Source organism: Mercenaria mercenaria, chromosome 4, assembly GCF_021730395.1.
Source record: "Mercenaria mercenaria strain notata chromosome 4, MADL_Memer_1, whole genome shotgun sequence".
Lineage (NCBI taxonomy): Eukaryota > Metazoa > Mollusca > Bivalvia > Venerida > Veneridae > Mercenaria > Mercenaria mercenaria.
In genome coordinates this window covers 91,819,937-91,840,674 of record NC_069364.1, presented here as the reverse complement: position 1 = coordinate 91,840,674, position 20,738 = coordinate 91,819,937, and the positions used below count along the sequence as shown (strand labels likewise).

The 20,738-nt window shown below is 37.0% G+C and overlaps 1 protein-coding gene and 2 long non-coding RNA genes across 4 annotated transcripts in view; 1 reads left to right on the top strand and 2 right to left on the bottom strand.

The window, feature by feature from the left end:
- Positions 1 to 20,738, top strand: part of LOC123553082 (intermembrane lipid transfer protein VPS13D-like) — a 240,767-nt gene that overhangs the window by 195,681 nt on the left and 24,348 nt on the right. For both annotated transcript variants that reach the window (XM_053541957.1, XM_053541958.1), the window contains one exon: positions 20,359 to 20,514. In XM_053541957.1, the coding sequence (XP_053397932.1) occupies positions 20,359 to 20,514 (156 nt within the window). The remainder of the gene's footprint in view (positions 1 to 20,358; positions 20,515 to 20,738) is intronic.
- Positions 1 to 20,738, bottom strand: part of LOC128556526 (uncharacterized) — a 218,055-nt gene that overhangs the window by 181,546 nt on the left and 15,771 nt on the right. The window lies entirely within an intron of this gene.
- LOC128556525 (uncharacterized) overlaps positions 1 to 20,738 on the bottom strand; it is a 192,136-nt gene that overhangs the window by 167,706 nt on the left and 3,692 nt on the right. Inside the window, exons 2-3 of the long non-coding RNA XR_008370742.1 lie at positions 20,003 to 20,203; positions 19,689 to 19,742 (exon numbers count right to left, since the gene is read on the bottom strand). This is a non-coding gene — a long non-coding RNA (uncharacterized LOC128556525). The remainder of the gene's footprint in view (positions 1 to 19,688; positions 19,743 to 20,002; positions 20,204 to 20,738) is intronic.

Genomic DNA, 20,738 nt, shown 5'->3' with positions numbered 1-20,738 from the left:
TCACCTTGTCACTTTGTGACAGGTGAGCTAAAAAAACAAAACATTTTACAATACTGCCAATATGAATTATTAACTCTTGAATGCTGTAGCTGAACAATCATTGTTTAAAACAAATCAGTGGAAATTATGTATCAGCATCGAAATGTATATTACATGTATATTCAAAATCAAGGACTAAGGTAACCAAATATTTCAAATTATGTCAAGTGATGATATGTTAAATACAAATTTAACAAGAGAACGGAGAGGGTGAAATGCTGACTGAAATTCAACAGATATATTCAATGGTTTGTTAAATCCATCTTTGTTTTGTTTGTTTTGAGTTTAACGCCGTTTTTCAACAGTATTTCAGTCATGTAACGACGGGCAGTTAACCTAACCTGTATTCCTGGATTCTGTGCCAGTACAAACCTGTTCTCCGCAAGTAACTGCCAACTTCCCCACATGAATCAGAGGTGGAGGACTAATGATTTCAGACACAATGTCTTTTATCAAATAGTCATGGAGAACATACGCCCCGCCCAATGATCGAACTCGCGACCCCGAGATCCGTAGACCAACGCTCTTACCTTTTGAGCTAAGTGGGCGGGTTTCCATCTATTGTGAATATATTTTTGGTCTATATGTATACAGACACATATGAAAAATCTAAAATATCTGTCAGATGTGATAAACAAGAGGGTCATTGACCCTAAAGCGCTCATCTGTGTACAAGGCTTCTAGTGTGTTTGTATAAGTACAGAGTTAGATTTTTTCTATGTTAGCCTATATTATATACATGACACTTTTGAACCTAGGGCCATAATATGAACAATTACGGTAGCCATTACAAATCTGATATCACAGGCCAAATATTAAGGCTCTAGCTATTACTGATTCAGAGAAGATTTTCAAAGTTTCTAATATAAAAGCCTATAGTTAGTACATGTCAGACACAGGGGCGTGGCCATTTTTTTTTACCTTAGGGCAATAATTTGAACAAGTATGGTATACATAAAGGGAAAAGTGACCATGCCCCCTGGGAGCCATGTTTTTGACGAATCGGAATAATTTGAAAAATGTTGGTAGAGGGTCATACAAGAACCATTTGTGTAAAATTATTTTAAAATTGGGCTAGCAGTTTCAAACAAGAAGATTTTTAAAGTTTCACTATATACATTTAGGGAAAAGTGGCCACGCCCTCTGGTGGCCATGTTTTTTGACGAATCAAAATAATTTGAACAATCTTGGTAGAAGGTCACACAAAGACCATTTGCATAAAATTATCGTAAAACCTAGGGCAATACTTTGAACAATTACAGTAGACTACAAATCTGATATCATAGGCCAAATATCAAGGCTCTAGCTATTACTGATTCAGAGAAGATTTTCACAGTTTCTAATATAAAAGCCTATAGTTAATACATGTCAGACACAGGGGCGTGGCCATTTTTTTTTACCTTAGGGCAATAATTTGAACAAGTATGGTATACATTAAGGGAAAAGTGACCACGCCCCCTGGCAGCCATGTTTTTGACGAATCGGAATAATTTGAAAAATGATGGTAGAGGGTCACACAAGAACCATTTGACTGTGTAAAATTATTTTAAAATTGGGCTAGCAGTTTCAAACAAGAAGATTTTTAAAGTTTCCACTATATACATATAGGCAAAGTGGCCACGCCCTCTGGCAGCCATGTTTTTTGACGAATCAAAATAATTTGAACAATCTTGGTAGAGGGTCACCCAAAGATCGTTTGCATAGAATTATTCTAAAATCGGGCCAGCAGTTTATAAATATATGGAAAAGAGACCACACCCTCTGGCGGCCATGTTTTTTGATGAATCAAAATAATTTGAACAATCCTAGTAGAGCCTAAGCGGGTCACACAAGGACCATTTGTGTAATATTATTTTAAAATCAGCTTTTTCACAGAAGAAGATTTCTAAAGTTTCCACTATATACATACAGTGAAAAGCGACCACACCCTCTGGCGGCCATGTTTTTTGACGATTCAGAATAATTTGGTAGAGGGTCACACAAGAACCATTTGTGTAAATTTATTCTAAAATCAGGCCAGCAGTTTCACACAAGAAGATTTTTAAAGTTTCCATTATTACATATAGGGAAAAGTGACCACACCCTCTGGCGGCCATGTTTTTTGACGAATAAAAATAATCTGAACAATCTTGGTAGAGGGTCACACAAGGACCATTTGTGTAAAATTATTCTAAAATCGGGCAAGCAGTTTCACACAAGAAGATTTTTAAATTTTCCACTATATACATATAGGGAAAAGTGACCACGCCCTCTGGCAGCCATGTTTTTTGACGAAGCAGTATAATTTGAATAATCTTGGAAGAGGGTGACAAAAGGACCATTTGTGTGAAATTATTTCAAAATCGGACTATTGGTTTAGAAGGAGATGTCGTTTGAAGATTTTTCCATTTTTAGCTCTGGCGGTCCCTATGTGCAACCAAGCCGAACCGTTTGAAAAACTTTAGTAGAGGACGATCCAAGGAACATCCATGCCAAGTTTTATCAAAATTCATTTAACGGATGTCTTTTAAACACAATTGTTGACGACGGACGGACTGGACGCACGCACCCACGCCAGACACAGGGTGATCACAATACCTCACCATGAGCACTTTGTGCTCAGGTGAGTTAAAAAGCATATAACACTGCTAATAAAATTACCTCTGAACCTGGTATCATGAACTAGTATTTCTTTAGAAACTAGGTCAGTCTCTTTTGATTGGTCAGAAAACAGGTCATATGACAACCTGGAACGTATGAAGTCCAGTTTGGCCAAGCTGACCTCTGGCTGGGTTGGTTCAAGCTTATGAGAGGTCAACAGTTCCAAGGTCACATTGTTAAGGTCAACTGCCATGGAAATCATTGTCCAAACATCACCACTTAGTACAGTCTGTAAATAGAAACACTGTGTAGAAGGAAATGATAGTTTATATGCAAGAATTCAGTATCTTCTACTAGGCTACATAAGTAGCAACCACAGCTGATTTTTCAAAGTAGCTTAACCAGTGTTTTAATAACATATTCATATTCTGCTTAAATAATCAAACAAAGAACTTTTTTAATTTTTGAAATATCTTAAAAAATAAAAAAGTTATGAAGATTTGAAATTTCTTAAAATGTCATTTTTTCTGGAATTTTTCCTCTATATAAATAATAAGGAACTGATTCGCAGTCGCTGACCGTTAAAACTCTTATGTTTACATTAATGTTTGGTCTTCCACTCATTTTAAATGATAAGTAGCTGAAATTTGGCATACTTATGGTATTTTTCCTGTAGAATACATTTCTGGTGTCTGTTTTGGCATAAGGTGTATAGTTGCCTTTATATTTCACTTACAATGAGACATGGTTATGATTTTTTTATTTTATTTTTTTGTTATATCTCGACTCCAACGCTGTCCAAGTTCAAGAATGTTACCGTATTCTCACTGTTTTTTTCAGAAGACATACAAGACATAATGTATAGGACTAGGATTCTAAAATAAAGCATATAAAAACTAAATCTATCATTTTAATTAAGAAATTTAATGTATCAGATATTCCAGCGGACTGGCAAAATGGCTTAGACCGGTCATGACTCCAGATGTAATTCTGAAATACATAGTGTAAACTGTATCAGTATATGACTGTACATTTTAAATTATTATACATATACTTTTCAAATGATTTCCTAAACAAAAATAATATATAATAATCATTAGACACGTGCTATGTATGAACAATTACTATTGAATTGATATTTTCATTTTTTCGTGACCGTTAGGTACGAACAGGTTGAGTACGAAACGCGTATGAAAAATCGTCCTTTTATGCATTGAAATTGCGTAAGTAATAAGAATTATTAACAGACTTTAACTGGAAATAAAAACACTTTCTTGGAACATTCATTTCTGGGGGCAAATCGTGACTCTTTTCCTTGAATAAGAAAATAATTCATAACGAAAGTGAAATTCCGGTCAGCTGTTCGTCAGCGTTGTTCCGACATTGAATTTTCTCAATAAATATTACTTCTGCTTCGTAGTTTCCGTCAAATAGGTGGAAATAGGTCTTTTTACATGATTTTCGAGCCGAATCATTCGATTTACCGCATTGACCTAATTGATCAATTTTCCAACATGGCGGACCGGTGAGTGAAAAAAATGGAAGCGGGGAGTTTGAATTTAAAATTAAAATGCGGCATACTTGTAATAGGTTCCGAAACATAATTTTGGTATCAAATTAATTGTTAGGGTTTGTATTTATTGAAAATAAATGTTAATTTAGCGGATATGGTATATTTGGGCGTATTTTTCACGTCAACTTTACGGAACGATTTCTCCGGTTTGGGGGGTCGTATGCAAATTTAAGACACCTACGTGTAGGTCCTCCAATCGGCTGTCTTCTGATACAAGTCATATGAATATTAATGAGCACTACGCGACCCGCGTTTGCATTTGAAAGGAGTACATATTGCCCGCGGCGAGTAATAAAGCAATTAACAACAAACTGTCGATAAACAGTGGCCAGATTAACTAATTACTGGGGCATCTGGAATGACTGTAAATCAGATTTATGAATGTTTTATACTGTTAGAAAGATAATTTTATCACCTTTTAAATGGTAGTTTTTATGTTTTTGTAGCATGACAAAAAAAGATTTTATGGGGAAAAAAGTACACTAACCCCTAGAAATCACCAGAATTCCAGCTGATAAGCCATTGATTTCTTTATCAGCAGTGGTTGCTAACATAAGTATAAACAAAGGTATTTTTCTCAACAGAACTAATAAAATGTCTATTAATGCAAAGAAAGGGAACTTATTATTTCCAATCTTTTGTACCTTTTTAATCTTTTAAAGACAATTGATTTTTAACAGTATAACAAATGTACTTTTGCACATTTACCTTAAATGGGTGGTCAATAACATTTAAGTAAAAGACTTCAGTCATAATAGGCAAGATTTTTATTCAGTTTCTTCTGAATACTGTTCCAGTTTTCCTTGAAACAGAGAGGTCTCGAAACTTGGCCTTAAGATCATTTGGGATACAATACATTTTTTACTTATTGTTTGCAAAACTGTTGCTATAATGTTCCAATTTACTCATAAATTGTTGCATAAAATTATTACAAAACTAGAAGGTGTTTTTGTCACAAAAACATATGTCTCCCCACGATGTATACCTTTAGCTCTGGCGTCCATTTTGTGCAGCGAAGCGGAACGTATCAGCAAGATGCACAACTAGGCTTGGTACTGATCACTTCTGTGAAGTTTCGTCAAAATCCGGCCAGCAGTTTGACCTGTGAAAGCCTGACAAGCTTAATGTGGACGGATGGACAGAAAGACAGATGGCAAAGACAACAAGAGGGCCATGATGGCCCTATATCGCTCACCTGTTATCATTGCACTTGAGGACAAGAAGGTCCTCAGAAAAAATATCTAAGCCCAAAGGACAGGAACAACAAAGGGAAGAAATTTAACCAAAAAGAAACAAGAGCCATGTTACACATGGCTAATCCCCCCGCCAGGCTTATTATAATTGTAGGCTAAAGTTCCTGGCAAGTTAGTGTCTGAAAGTATTAATTTTGGGGAAAGCTTTGAAGAACCGTTTAGTTGTGGTCCGCATCAGGGGTTTTAAGATGTGGAAGAAAGAATAAGTCAGTAGTGAGGTGGTTTACTGCTAAATTTTATTAATTTTCATGAACAGTATAGCTATGATGTTTTTCTATATGGCTACTGTAAAAAGAAGGAATGGAAAGCTAACAGGGAACAAGGGTGCCAGAATGTCACAATATATGCCCGTCAAAGCAAATTTCTTTACTCTAGCAGCTGTATTTGCAAATGGAATGTTAATTTTGTGGTTGTTTAATAATCATTGCAAGTCTTGTTTTTTAAAGTCCACAAAAAAACTCCTTACCAGGTAAAATACACCTAAAACTGGAGAGTAACATCTATGTTGTACCACAGAAAAGTGGTCTTATTTTTTCCCTAGGGTCAATTATAAAAATGTTACAATATAAGTTATTTATAGTAACAACTAAGGGAAGTAAATCTTTAAAAAAAAAAAAAAAAAAAAAAAAAAAATTGCAAGTCCACACAAAAATCTTTATCAGGTTGAGATTGGTCAAAATACACCTCAAAATTGGATTTAGCATGCTTGTTGTACTACAGAAAAGTGGTCTCGATTTTTCCCTACGACTTTTAATGAAAAAGTTACAATAAAAGCTATTTAAAGTAACAACAAAGGGAAGTAATTCTAAAGAATGGAACTGCGCATGACACTTCGTCTCATGATGGTGTATAATTGTGCCAAGTCACATCAAAATCCCTCCATGCATGAAGAAGAAATGCTTCGGACAAAGACATTCTTGTATCTGACCTTTGGCCTCTAAGTGTGACCTTGACCTTGGCCTAGTGACCTGGATCTTGCGCACGACACTCCGTCTCGTGGTGGTGAACATTTGTGCCAAGTTATATCAAAATCCCTCTATGCATGAAGAAGAAATGCTCCGGACAAGGTTTTTATTCTTGTATCCTTTGACCTCTAAGTGTGACCTTGACCTTAGACCTAGGGACCTGGTTCTTGTGCATGACACTCCGCCTTGTGGTGGTAAACATTTGTGCCAAGATATATCAAAATCCCTCCATGCATGAAGAAGATATGCTCCGGACAAATTTTTTTAAGAAAATATGATAAAGGGGAATAACTCAAAAAATAGGCAAGGTAGAGTTATTGTTCTTGCACACTGCACTTCCTCCAAATGTGTTCTATCAGTGTATGAAGTTTGAAGAAAATCCCTCCAGTACTTTTGGGGTTATGCTCCAGACAAAATGTTTTAAGAAAATATAATAAAGGGGAATAACTCAAAAAATAGGCAAGGTAGAGTTATTGTTCTTTCACACTGCACTTCCTCCCAATGTGTTCTATCAGTGTATGAAGTTTGAAGAAAATCCCTCCAGTACTTTTGGAGTTATGCTCCGGACAAAAATGTTTAAGAAAATATGATAAAGGGGAATAACTCAAAAAATAGGCAAGGTAGAGTTATTGTTCTTGCACACTGCACTTCCTCCCAATGTGTTCTATCAGTATATGAAGTTTGAAGAAAATCCCTCCAGTACTTTTGGAGATATGCTCCGGACAAAGATCGTTGCGGACGGATGGAGAGCATTTCTAATATCCCCTTCGCCTTTGGCGGGGGGATAAAAAAAAATCTTACAAGTTATAGATATGTTAAAATACACCTAAAAATTGGAGGAACCATCCATGTTGTACCACAGAAAACTGGTCTCGTGTTTTCCCTATGGCCAATAATAAAAAAGTTACTAAAAATAAGCTATTTATAGTAACGTATAAGGGAAGTAATTAAAAAAAAAAATATATTGTAAGTGGACAAAAGAAGGATCAGCCAAATAAATCTGTTGACATAAATGAAATTTCAGATCAGTATCTTCAGTAGTTATGGAGATATAACAATTTTAATTTGAAATAAAGGGAGGTAATTTGACATAAAATCAGTCCATAGTTATCTACCCTGATTGTCTCAGTCCAACTATTAACATTAATGAAATTTCAAATAAGTCCTGTAAGTATTTACTGATATAAATCCATTTTGATTCCAATCAGGGGAGGTAATCAGATATAAAATAACTCTGGAACCTACAATTGGATCTGATTTGTCATGGAATCCAAGATTTATTGTTGTTAAAGATATTTTGGAAGTTTGTATCAAATGAAACAATAAATGAAGTCTCTATATGGCTGCAAAAGCCAAAATAGCCAATTTTGGACCTTTAAGGGGCCATAGCTCTGGAACCCATGATGGAATCTAGCCAGTTGAAGAAAGGAAGCAAGATCTTCTTGTGGTGATACAAGTTGTGTGCAAGTTTGGTTAAAATCAAATCATAAATGAAGCTGCTATTGTGCAGACAAGGTCAAAATAGCTAATTTTGGCCCTTTCAGGGGCCATAACTCTGGAACCCATAATGGGATCTGGCCGGTTCAAGAAAGGAACCGAGACCTTATGGTGACACAAGTTTTGTGCAAGTTTGATTAAATTCAAATCATAAATGAAGCTGCTATCATGCAGACAAGGTCAAAATAGCTTATTCTGGCCCTTTCAGGGGCCATCACTCTGGTAACCATAATGGAATCTCTCCAGTTCAAGAAAGGAACCAAGATCTTATGGTGATACAAGTTGTGTGCCAGTTTGGTAAAAATCAAATCATAAATAAAGCTGCTATTGTGCAGACAAGGTCAAAATAGCTAATTTTGGCCCTTTCAGGGGCCATAACTCTGGAACCCATAATGGGATCTGGCCAGTTCAAGAAAGGAACCGTGATCTTATGGTGATACAAGTTGTGTGCAAGTTTGGTTAAAATAAAATCATAAATGAAACCACTATGGTGCAGACAAGAAATTGTTGACGGACGGACGCACGGACGACGGACGAAGGGTGATCACAAAAGCTCACCTTGTCACTATGTGACAGGTGAGCTAAAAACAATATGTCTCCCCCATGTATGGGGGTTATATAATTCAAAGTTCATTACTTTGTGGTTCCGAGTAAAAGACTAAACTAATAATTATCATACCTGAACATTTGGATTCTGCATGTGTGTTAGTAATTCTTTCTTGAAATTCTCAAACTTTTCTCCCAAGTTATGATCCAGTAGACCTCTAATCAGTTTATACTGTGTGATGTCGAGACAACAGTGGACAGAAGACAGCGCCCCCTGTACACGGAAGTCTGGGACGGCATGACTCAAATCACCCTCCAAGTTTCTCTCAATCTTAAGGTCCAGCATAAATTTCTCCTTCAACAGCTTACAGCCCTGTAATGTAAAACAATAAAAATAAGTAAAATAAAAAATAAGTTAATGTTCTGCACTGAAATACAGTCCAAAACAGTAACAATATCAAAAAAATAACGAAACAACAAAACAACATTATTGTTAATTAGCCTGCATATCTGGGCAAGCTGAACTGTTCTTGTTGACATACGGAAAAAATGTTATGGGTACTTCATATGTCAGCTGATGGGATGCTACCCAAGGTTCGAACACTAGTGGTGTCACATCTCCGGGAATCTCCATGGAATACTTTGAGCAGTCTTCACAACTGGGCTGAAGTTATTATCATTCATGCAAGTGCATTCTATATATATGTGGCAGTTTATAAAACTGGATGGCTACAAAGTAGTTCTGACATAAAAAAACAAGAGGGCCATCATGAGGGCCATGATGGCCCAATATCGCTCACCTAAGATTAGTTGCTTGCTTGAACAAATTTCTTTGCTAAGGCTTCAATAAATGTGGACTCAAGAGTGTTAACAAGCTTTTCCTTTCATTTGACATGGTGACCTAGTTTTTGACCCAACATGACCCAGTTTTGATTTTGGCATAGAAATCACCAAGATAAACATTCTGACTAAGTTTCATGAAGATAGGGTCATAAATGTGGCCTCTAGGGTGTTAACAAGCTTTTCTTTTGATTTTGCCTGCTGACATAGTTTTTGACCCCACATGACCTAGTTTCGAACTTGGCTTAGATATCATCAAGATAAACATTCTGTGCAAGTTTGTATCAAATCAAAGCATAAATGAAATCTCTATATGGCTGAAAGCGCCAAAATAGAAAATTTTGCGCCTTTCATGGGCAGTAACTCTAGAACCCATGATGGAATCTAACAGGTTTTCGAAAGGTACCGAGATCTTATTGAGACTTAAGTTGTGTGTAAGTGTGGTTAAAATCAAATGTAAAATGTCACTTCTGTCGTGTTCACAAGGTAAAAATTAACAAATTTTGGCTCTTTCAGGGTTCAATCAGGGGCCGTAACTCTGCAACCCATGATGGGATCTGGCCAGTTTTTGAAAGGAACCGATATATTATGCCAATACAAGTTGTGTGCAAGTTTGATAAAAATCCAAATACAAAATGTGGTCTCTATAGTGATCACAAGCTAAAATAGCAAATTTTTGCCCTTTAAGGGGTTATAACTCTGGAACCCATGATGGGATCTGGCCAGTTTTTTAAAGGATCCGAGATATTATGCCAATACAAGTTGTGTGCAAGTTTGAATAAAATCAATTGCAAAATATGGTCTCTATCGTGTTCACAAGAAATTGCGGACGGACGGACGCTGATGGACGACAGATGATTACAAAAGCTCACCTTGTCACTATGTGACAGGTGAGCTAAAAATATGCACCTGGAGTCACTTCAACAGAAAATCCAGAAGTGTAATATTTCATGCAAGTTTGGGCTACCTAGGCAATCAGTAGTGAAACAAGAGGACCATGATGGTCCTGAATCGCTCACCTATCCCCACATGACCCAGTTTTGAAGTATGACGTCGTTTTTTCTATTATTTGACATAGTGACCTAGTTTTTGAGCTCATGTGACCCAGTTTTGAACTTGACCTAGATATCATCAAGATAAAAATTCTGACCAATTTTCATGAAGATCCATTGAAAAATATGGTCTCTAGAGGTCACAAGGTTTTTCTATTATTTGACCTATTGACCTAGTTTTCGAAGGTACGTGACCCTGTTTTGAACTTTACCTAGATATCATCAAGGTGAACATTCTCACTAATTTTCATGAAGATCTCATGAAAAATATGGCCTCTAGAGAGGTCACAAGGTTTTTCTATTTTTATACCTACTGGCCTAGTTTTTGACCGCACGTGACCCAGTTTCGAAACTGACCTAGATATCATCAAGGTGAACATTCAGATCAATTTTCTTGAAGATCCATTGCAAAATATGGCCACTAGAGAGGTCACAACTTTTTTTCATTATTTGACCTAATGACCTACTTTTTGAGGGCACGTGACCCACTTTCAAACTTGACCTAGATATCATCAAGATGAACATTCTGACCAATCTTTATGGAGATCCATTCACAAGTATGGCCTCTAGACAGGTCACAAGGTTTTTCTATTATTTGACCTACTGACCTAGTTTTTGACCGCACATGACCCAGTTTCAAACTTGACCTAGATATCATCAAGATGAACATTCAGACCAATTTTCATACAGATCCCATGAAAAATATGGCCTTTAGAGACGTCACAAGGCTTTTCTATTATTTGACCTACTGACCTAGTTTTTGATGGCACATGACCCACTTTCGAACTTGACCTAGATATCATCAAGATGAACATTAGGACCAATTTTCATACAGATCCCATGAAAAATATGGCCTCTAGAGAGGTCACAAGGTTTTTCTATTATTTGACCTACTGACCTAGTTTTTGACGGCACGTGACCCACTTTCGAACCTGACCTAGATATCATCAAGGTGAACATTCTGACCAATTTTCATGAAGATCTCATGAAATATATGGCCTCTAGAGAGGTCACAAGGTTTTTCTATTTTTAGACCTACTGACCTAGTTTTTGACCGCACGTGACCCAGTTTCGAACTTGACCTAGATATCATCAAGATGAACATTCAGACCAACTTTCATAAAGATCCCATGAAAAATATGGCCTCTAGAGAGGTCACAAGGTTTTTCTATTATTTGACCAACTGACCTAGTTTTTGAGAGCATGTGACCCAGTTTCGAACTTGACCTAGATATCATCAAGGTGAACGTTCTGACCAATTTTCATGAAGATCTTGTGAAATATATGGCCTCTAGAGTGGTCACAAGCAAAAGTTTACGGACGGACGGACGGACGACGGACACTGCGTGATCACAAAAGCTCACCTTGTCACTATGTGACAGGTGAGCTAAAAATGCATAACAGGGAGTTACTGGCCAGTTTAAACACATACCTGTCTCTGAATGACACAAGATGGGAACTCTAGATCCTGTTGAAGATTCTTGCCTTTATATTGTCTCTTCTCCACTCTTTCTGCTGCAAACAGATCCATATCACATAGACGCACATCAAGTACATCCAACAAGCACTTATGCTCATCAGTTTCCATAGCAGCAGTATCTTCTAGAGATGCATTAGTTTCAGTAAAACCAGCCATATTTTCAGTGAGTGTAACATCACTTAAGGGAGATACATTACTCAAGAATGGACTGATTACAGGACTTGTATGCAATGACTGGAGAAGTAAATTTTCTGACAAGGAAATGTTTAGACCAGAACTAAGTCTTGGAGATTCCGGATCCACACTTGACCCCTCTGAGGTCGCCTCTGTTGGGTCATAGACATCTGAATCATATCTTGTATCATGTTCAAGGCTTCCATATACACTTGATGTCATTGGGTCTTGATCTCTACTCTGCTGCTGTATATCCTCAAATGAATCCTCGGAAAGAATAGACTGCATTCCAGACTGGGATCCATCTGTTTGTGAAATACTTCTTGAAGTAATGATACCAGTCCGACTGTTCACAGATCTCACAGAAGTCTGAGAATTTGACCTTGACACTGAAGTTCTAGCAAAGCCTCCATCTGAACCAGATTCAGTCTGGTACTCAGTTGGAATTTTGAGTTTTTCAGACTGCTTCTCAGCATTAAATGTTCCAGAATCACCATCAGATTTAAAACAGTTTCTTACAGACATTCTACCAAGATCTGCAACAAGAACATCAGTAGTTTTTGTGCTGTGAGGTATGAGTATAATTGGTGAGCCAGCTTCAACATCAAACAATATTCGGGGTTGGTGAAAGGCTTCTTCATTGATCTGAAATAATGGTAAGATTACAGTAAAGTAGACGACTCTTCAAGATAATTTATCTATATACAACTACTAACATTTTTACAGATACTAAATGAAAATTCTGAATAAAAAGATACCAGGTGAAAAAGAAAACTAAAATACAGGAAGATGTGTGCCTTTTTATGGCAGAAGGAGATCAAACCAAGAACAAACACATATCAGGTACCTCTGTTTGTAATTGTCTGTAACTGCTTGTAATTTGAAACAAAAGATTTTTTATTTTTAGAGTACTGCTTTCAAATGAGCAAAAATCACACGAAAATTTAAGGAGTGTAAACAATGAAACCTCTCTTAAAATCAACCCAAAAACTATCCTTACTGAAAACTTGTTTTTGTTTAAAAGTATCTTTCATGTTTTGAAAGTAACCCTTCTTAACAAGAACTTCCTCAAAACTAAACCTTTCCTTTTGGTGCAGCAGCTGTCTGCTTAGAGTGGCTCCAGTACCAATGATATGAATGGTATTGCTTCAAGATCCTTTGTATTTGAATTTTTTCTCTCCAATTTATCTGCCAGATAGCTGCTAATAATACCCACAAAAGAAGTTAAGCAGTTTGAAGTTTTTGAATAGATAAACAAGAAGCTGCGTTCAATAAACACTTGATGCCTACGGTGGCATCCTTGTCGATACAAAGCAACCTAAGTCCAAAACGAGGTCAAGTTCAAGGTCAAACTGAGGTCAAGGGATGTGTGAAGATGAGGAATGGTCACAGGTTACATCTGCATTAGTATCAAGTCATTCTAGTAAGGGGTATTGATGCTAAAAGAAACGGTCCCATTTGGTTAACCAAGAGATGGCCCATACAAAGCAACCTATGTCCAAAACAAGGTCAAGGTCAAGGTGAAACTGAGGTCAGGTGATGTTTGAAGATGAGGAATGGTCACAGGTTACATCTGCATTAGTATCAAGTCATTCTAGTAAGGGGTATTGATGCTAGAGGAAACGGTCCCATTTGGTTAACTTCGTACGGACGGACACCCATACAATTTGTGTATTAGGCGGTCATTCCATTGTTTGAAAACAATAGAATGACCACTTAAGGGACAAAAGAATTAAGTGGTTACGGAATGAATACAAAGGATTTCTGTTGTCCTAGGCCACACCTCCTACCACCTAAGGTATCAATTGTGCTCAGACGAACAGATGGACGGACGAACGGAAGGACGGACAGGACAATCACCTATATGCCTCCCGCATCAGTAAATGCCGGGGGCATAAAAAGAAATACCGTAATCACTAGCATACTATCATTTTGTCTTGTAACTGGCACTGACCTTGACCCTGTTCATATTATTAGAGTTCATGAACTAATTACATTTTCTATGAGCAACTAGAGCTGCTTTTGAGAAAAGCGCATGTCTCCCACAACTGCCTAATCATCTGAATAGTAAAAAAAAGTACACTTCAGGAGTAAGTTTTGGTTCAGTAATTCAAAGGGCCACTCGGTTCAATAAGTTTTGGTTTAGTGATTCAAAGTAGTTCAGATGAGTGGTTCGGATCAGTAATTCAAGAGCCATAATTCTGAAGTGCCTTGGCCGATTTGGCTAGTTATCGAACTTGACCGAGGACTTATTGGCAAACACATTTTGTTCAAGTTTGGTGAAGATCATATGAGAAATGTTCAACTTAAGAGTGCGGGCAAGATTTGTGACAGACAGACGGACACACAGACAGGAGTAAATTAATATGTCTCCCACCACACAGCGGTGTGGGAGACATAACAATGGAAACCTTTTTCCCAGCTGAAGCTGCTCTCATTCTGCCCAGTACATCCTGTAACTGTAGAAAATGTTGAACAAATCCTAGCATCTCTGCCTGGAACTTGTTGGTATGTGTGTAACGTACAGAAGACATACGTAGCTTTAACTTCATGTCATATTCACGCTTCACCCAGGGATCTGGCAAACCATACCTGAATAAAGTAACAGCAATGTGACACTTATATTTCATGCAAATTAGCATAAAAGCAGACTATCAGAACAATCTATTCATAAAATTCTATTTAGTTTCTAAGAGACTTATTCAACATTAGATGCATTGAAGATTTACTGGTAATGCTCCAAATAGATACAAAATTTACATATTATTAAATAGACTATCTTTCATACTGGACATACCTCAAACTATTTCTTTATGACATCCCTACAAGATACCTCCAATCATTTCTACATGATATACCTTCTATCATTTCTAAATGACATACCTCTTACTATTACTACCTGATTAACATCCTTTCATTTCTACATGACATACCCTCCATCTTTCCCTCTATCATTTCTAAATGACCAATTTCCTATCATTACTACAGTATACAATTGTTATCATTTCTGCATGACATGCCTATAAGAAAGCTCTACAGTCAAGTATCTACCATGTTGCATACATGTCCATAAAACTTAGAAAACGTTCTTATATCTACTTACTTGAAAAAGTCAAATTCCAGAGCTTGGTCACCAACAGTCAAAAATCGCTCCCTGTACAATATGCCACTAGGTGACAGGTCGAGGACACACATTTTTCCAAGCTGACCTTTAAATACATTATTTACATGGTCTAATGAAACTCTGTCATAATGGGTTTAAGGTAATATGCTGAACTGTCTCATTCAAAAGTGACACCCATAAATATTTCTATAGATTGTCTAAATGCAAAGCTCTCCCTTCTTGACTAGACAATACAGGACAAGGTAATACTTAAACAAGACTTAAATTTTGTCTATCAATGTATAGCAGCTCTTAATATTACCTTTCATATGAAAGTTTCCATCTCTAAGTGACAGATGTGAGTTCATCTTGGAGATACTGGCCTGTGAGAATTGGTACTCTGGTTTGTTCAGTATTATAGACAAGTTCTCAATCTTCAGTTTGATCTCAGAGTTCACAACAGGTTGCTCATACTCTTCTGGAATAGAGTGATAGAACTGTGTGTCATAAAAGCTGTATCATGTAAAACAATTAGATTTTCTCGAACATTTTTGGGGGCTAATTTGCTTTGATTCTTTCTTTTTCATTTATTCATGAAATGTTGAATTATATATTATTTATTATTATACCAGATTCATATAGCACCCTTTTTATGATAAACACATTCAAAGGTGCTTTACATAGTGCAAACGCAGCCACACAGGGCGCGAAATTCGTCCTCTACTAGTACAGACACAGAGTGATCTGACCAGAGGGACAGAGTGAGACATAGCCCCCAGAACAGAGAGAGAAATTTGAGATGTTGTGCAGAAAAACATTTGGACATACCATTTGTATGTGTATACAAACTTGTCAAACTTTTGCAAAAAAATTTAATTCACCAGAGCAGAAACTTACCAATATTTGTAGAAATTAAGTTCTCATGATGACTATGTTTTATGATACTTTATCTTATTTTCGGTAATACATGTTCATGAATTTTATTATTCCAGACGATTTCTTACTTCGCTTTTGCCAACTCAGTTACTTGCATTATGTTTGCATGAAAAAATACATAATATAGTATTACTGTTTTATATTGGTTTGATTTCAGTTTTACCATGTACCAACAGTGTAGGATATATGCCAAACAGGACTAAAAATATTGGTACATATTTAGAATACATAAAAATAAACTCCAATTTTGACAGATGTTGCAAATCAATTTTAAACAAAGGCAAAGATTATTAAACAAAATGGAAACAAGAGCTGTCTCCGTAGGATGACACATGCCCCCGATGGTACTTTGAATGAATAGTTATGGCCGATGTTAGAGTTAAGGACCTTTGACCTACGGACCTGGGTCTTGCGCGTGACACGTTGTCTTATTGTGGTACACATTCATGCCAAGTTATTTGAAAATCCATCCATCGATGACAAAGATATGGACCGGACACGCCCATCAATGCACTATCCTTTAACGTCTAAGTGTGACCTTGACCTTTGAGCTACGGACCTGGGTCTTGTGCACTGCACGTCATCTTACTGTGGTACACATTCATGCCAAGTTATTTGAAAATCCATCCATCGATGACAAAGATATGGACCGGACACGCCCATCAATGCACTATCCTTTAACGTCTAAGTGTGACCTTGACCTTTGAGCTACGGACCTGGGTCTTGCGCACTGCACGTCGTCTTACTGTGGTACACATTCATGCCAAGTTATTTGAAAATCCATCCATGGATGACAAAGATATGGACCGGACACGCCCATCAATGCACTATCCTTTAACGTCTAAGTGTGACCTTGACCTTTGAGCTACGGACCTGGGTCTTGCACACTGCACGTCGTCTTACTGTGGTACATATTCATGCCAAGTTATTTGAAAATCCATCCATCGATGACAAAGATATGGACCGGACACGAAAATTGCGGACAGACCGACAGACCGACAGACTGACAGACTGACAGACCGACAGACAGACAGACGGTTCAAAAACTATATGCCTCCCCTATGGTTAGAAAGTGTTGCATTGCCAATGGAACATATAGAAATTTGTTCCTTTTTTATTAGAATTTTGAGAAGTATTCATAAACTAGTTATCTAACAGCTCGCAAATTATTTTATGATTAGGTAAGTTGACTCTGCGTACGAGTTACAAGCATAACTTTTATATGACGTCACATCATTATGACGTCATACTTTATGTCATACATTTATGACGTCACAGCTCAAGCATAATTGAGCTAATTGAATTCGCTCGTAGGGATCAAAACGTATTTTACGGTCCGACACATAAGTCAGTATGACTTTTTAGCTCACCTGTCACAAAGTGACAAGGTGAGCTTTTGTGATCGCGCAGTGTCCGTCATCCGTCGTCCGTCCGTGCGTCCGTGCGTCCGTAAACTTTTTGCTTGTGACCACTCTAGAGGTCACATTTTTCATGGGATCTTTATGAAAATTGGTCAGAATGTTCATCTTGATGATATCTAGGTCAAGTTCGAAACTGGGTCACGTGCGGTCAAAAACTAGGTCAGTAGGTCTAAAAATAGAAAAACCTTGTGACCACTCTAGAGGTCACATTTTTCATGTGATCTTCATGAAAATTGGTCAGAATGTTCATCTTGATGATATCTAGGTCAAGTTCGAAACTGGGTCACGTGAAGTCAAAAACTAGGTCAGTAGGTCTAAAAATAGAAAAACCTTGTGACCACTCTAGAGGTCACATTTTTCATGGGATCTTCATGAAAGTTGGTCAGAATGTTCATCTTGATGATATCTAGGTCAAGTTCGAAACTGGGTCACGTGCAGTCAAAAACTAGGTCAGTAGGTCTAAAAATAGAAAAACCTTGTGACCACTCTAGAGGTCACATTTTTCATGGGATCTTCATGAAAGTTGGTCAGAATGTTCATCTTGATGATATCTAGGTCAAGTTCGAAACTGGGTCACGTGCGTTCAAAAACTAGGTCAGTAGGTCTAAAAATAGAAAAACCTTGTGACCACTCTAGAGGTCACATTTTTCATGGGATCTTCATGAAAGTTGGTCAGATTGTTCATCTTGATGATATCTAGGTCAGGTTCGAAACTGGGTCACGTGTGGTCAAAAACTAGGTCAGTAGGTCTAAAAATAGAAAAACCTTGTGACCAACCTAGAGGTCACATTTTTCATGGGATCTTCATGAAAGTTGGTCAGAATGTTCATCTTGATGATATCTAGGTCAAGTTCGAAACTGGGTCACGTGGAGTCAAAAACTAGGTCAGTAGGTCTAAAAATAGAAAAACCTTGTGACCACTCTAGAGGTCACATTTTTCATGGATCTTCATGAAAGTTGGTCAGAATGTTCATCTTGATGATATCTAGGTCAAATTCGAAACTGGGTCACGTGCCTTCAGAAACTAGGTCAGTAGGTCTAAAAATACAAAAACCTTGTGACCACTCTAGAGGTCACATTTTTCATGGGATCTTCATGAAAGTTGGTCAGAATGTTCATCTTGATGATATCTAGGTCAAGTTCGAAACTGGGTCACGTGCGGTCAAAAACTAGGTCAGTAGGTCTAAAAATAGAAAAACCTTGTGACCACTCTAGAGGTCACATTTTTCATGGGATCTTCATGAAAAATGGTCAGAATGTTCATCTTGATGATATCTAGGTCAAGTTCGAAACTGGGTGACGTGCGGTCAAAAACTAGGTCAGTAGGTCTAAAAATAGAAAAACCTTGTGACCACTCTAGAGGTCACATTTTTCATGGGATCTTCATGAAAAATGGTCAGAATGTTCATCTTGAATATATCTAGGTCAAGTGCGAAACTGGGTTACGTGCCTTCAAAAACTAGGTCAGTAGGTCTAAAAATAGAAAAACCTTGTGACCACTCTAGAGGTCACATTTTTCTTGGGATCTTCATGAAAGTTGGTCAGAATGTTCATCTTGATGATTTCTAGGTCAAGTTCGAAACTGGGTCACGTGCGGTCAAAAACTAGGTCAGTAGGTCTAAAAATAGAAAAACCTTGTGACCACTCTAGAGGTCACATTTTTCATGGGATCTTTATGAAAGTTGGTCAGAATGTTCATCTTGATGATATCTAGGTCAAGTTCGAAACTGGGTCACGTGCCTTCAAAAACTAGGTCAGTAGGTCTAAAAATAGAAAAACCTTGTGACCACTCTAGAGGTCACATTTTTCATGGGATCTTCATGAAAGCTGGTCAAAAACGATGTCATACTCAAAACTGGGTCATGTGGGAAGAGGTGAGCGATTCAGGACCATCATGGTCCTCTTGTTATCATAATTATGTTTTTGAAATGTTGTTTTCAACCATTTGGCCCTGAAATAATTCGTATGTAATGGAACAGAAGTAGAATTTCTTATGTCACAATCGTAGGGGGTGAAATGTAACAGCCAACTATATTTTATCGTAGATTCATGTATAGGCGATTTCGCTATATGTTTATATAGCAATTGCTGCGGATCGTGTTAGAATTTTATGTAAACTTCATTTGCTATTTTTTTCCATTTTGTTTAATAATCTTTGCCTTTGTTTAAAATTGATTTGCAACATCTGTCAAAATTGGAGTTTATTTTTTATGTATTCTAAATATGTACCAATATTTTTAGTCCTGTTTGCCATATATCCTACACTGTTGGTACATGGTAAAACTGAAATCAAACCAATATAAAACAGTAATACTATATTATGTATTTTTTCATGCAAACATAATGCAAGTAACTGAGTTTGCAAAAGCGAAGTAAGAAATCGTCTGGAATAATAAAATTCATGAACATGTATTACCGAAAATAAGATAAAGTATCATAAAACATAGTCATCATGAGAACTTAATTTCTACAAATATTGGTAAGTTTCTGCTCTGGTGAATTAAAAATTTTTGCAAAAGTTTGACAAGTTTGTATACACATACAAATGGTATGCCCAAATGTTTTTCTGCACAACATCTCAAATTTCTCTCTCTGTTCTGGGGGCTATGTCTCACTCTGTCCCTCTGGTCAGATCACTCTGTGTCTGTACTAGTAGAGGACGAATTTCGCGCCCTGTGTGGCTGCGTTTGCACTATGTAAAGCACCTTTGAATGCGTTTATCATAAAAAGGGTGCTATATGAATCTGGTATAATAATAAATAATATATAATTCAACATTTCATGAATAAATGAAAAAGAAAGAATCAAAGCAAATTAGCCCCCCAAAAATGTTGGAGAAAATCTAATTGTTTTACACGATACAGCTTTTATTACACACAGTTCTATCACTCTATTCCAGAAGAGTATGAGCAACCTGTTGTGAACTCTGAGATCAAACTAAAGATTGAGAACTTGTCTATAATACTGAACAAACCAGAGTACCAATTCTCACAGGCCAGTATCTCCAAGATGAACTCACATCTGTCACTTAGGGATGGAAACTTTCATATGAAAGGTAATATTAATAGCTGCTATTCATTGATAGACAAAAATTTCAGTCAGGTTTAAGTATTACCTTGTCCTGTATTGTCTAGTCATGATTGTAAAAAGACAAGAAGGGAGAGCTTTGTATTTAGAAAGAAATTATAGAAATATTTATGGTTGTCACTTTTGAGTGAGACACTTCAACATATTAACTTAAAATCCATTATGACAGAGTTTCATTAGACCATTATGTTA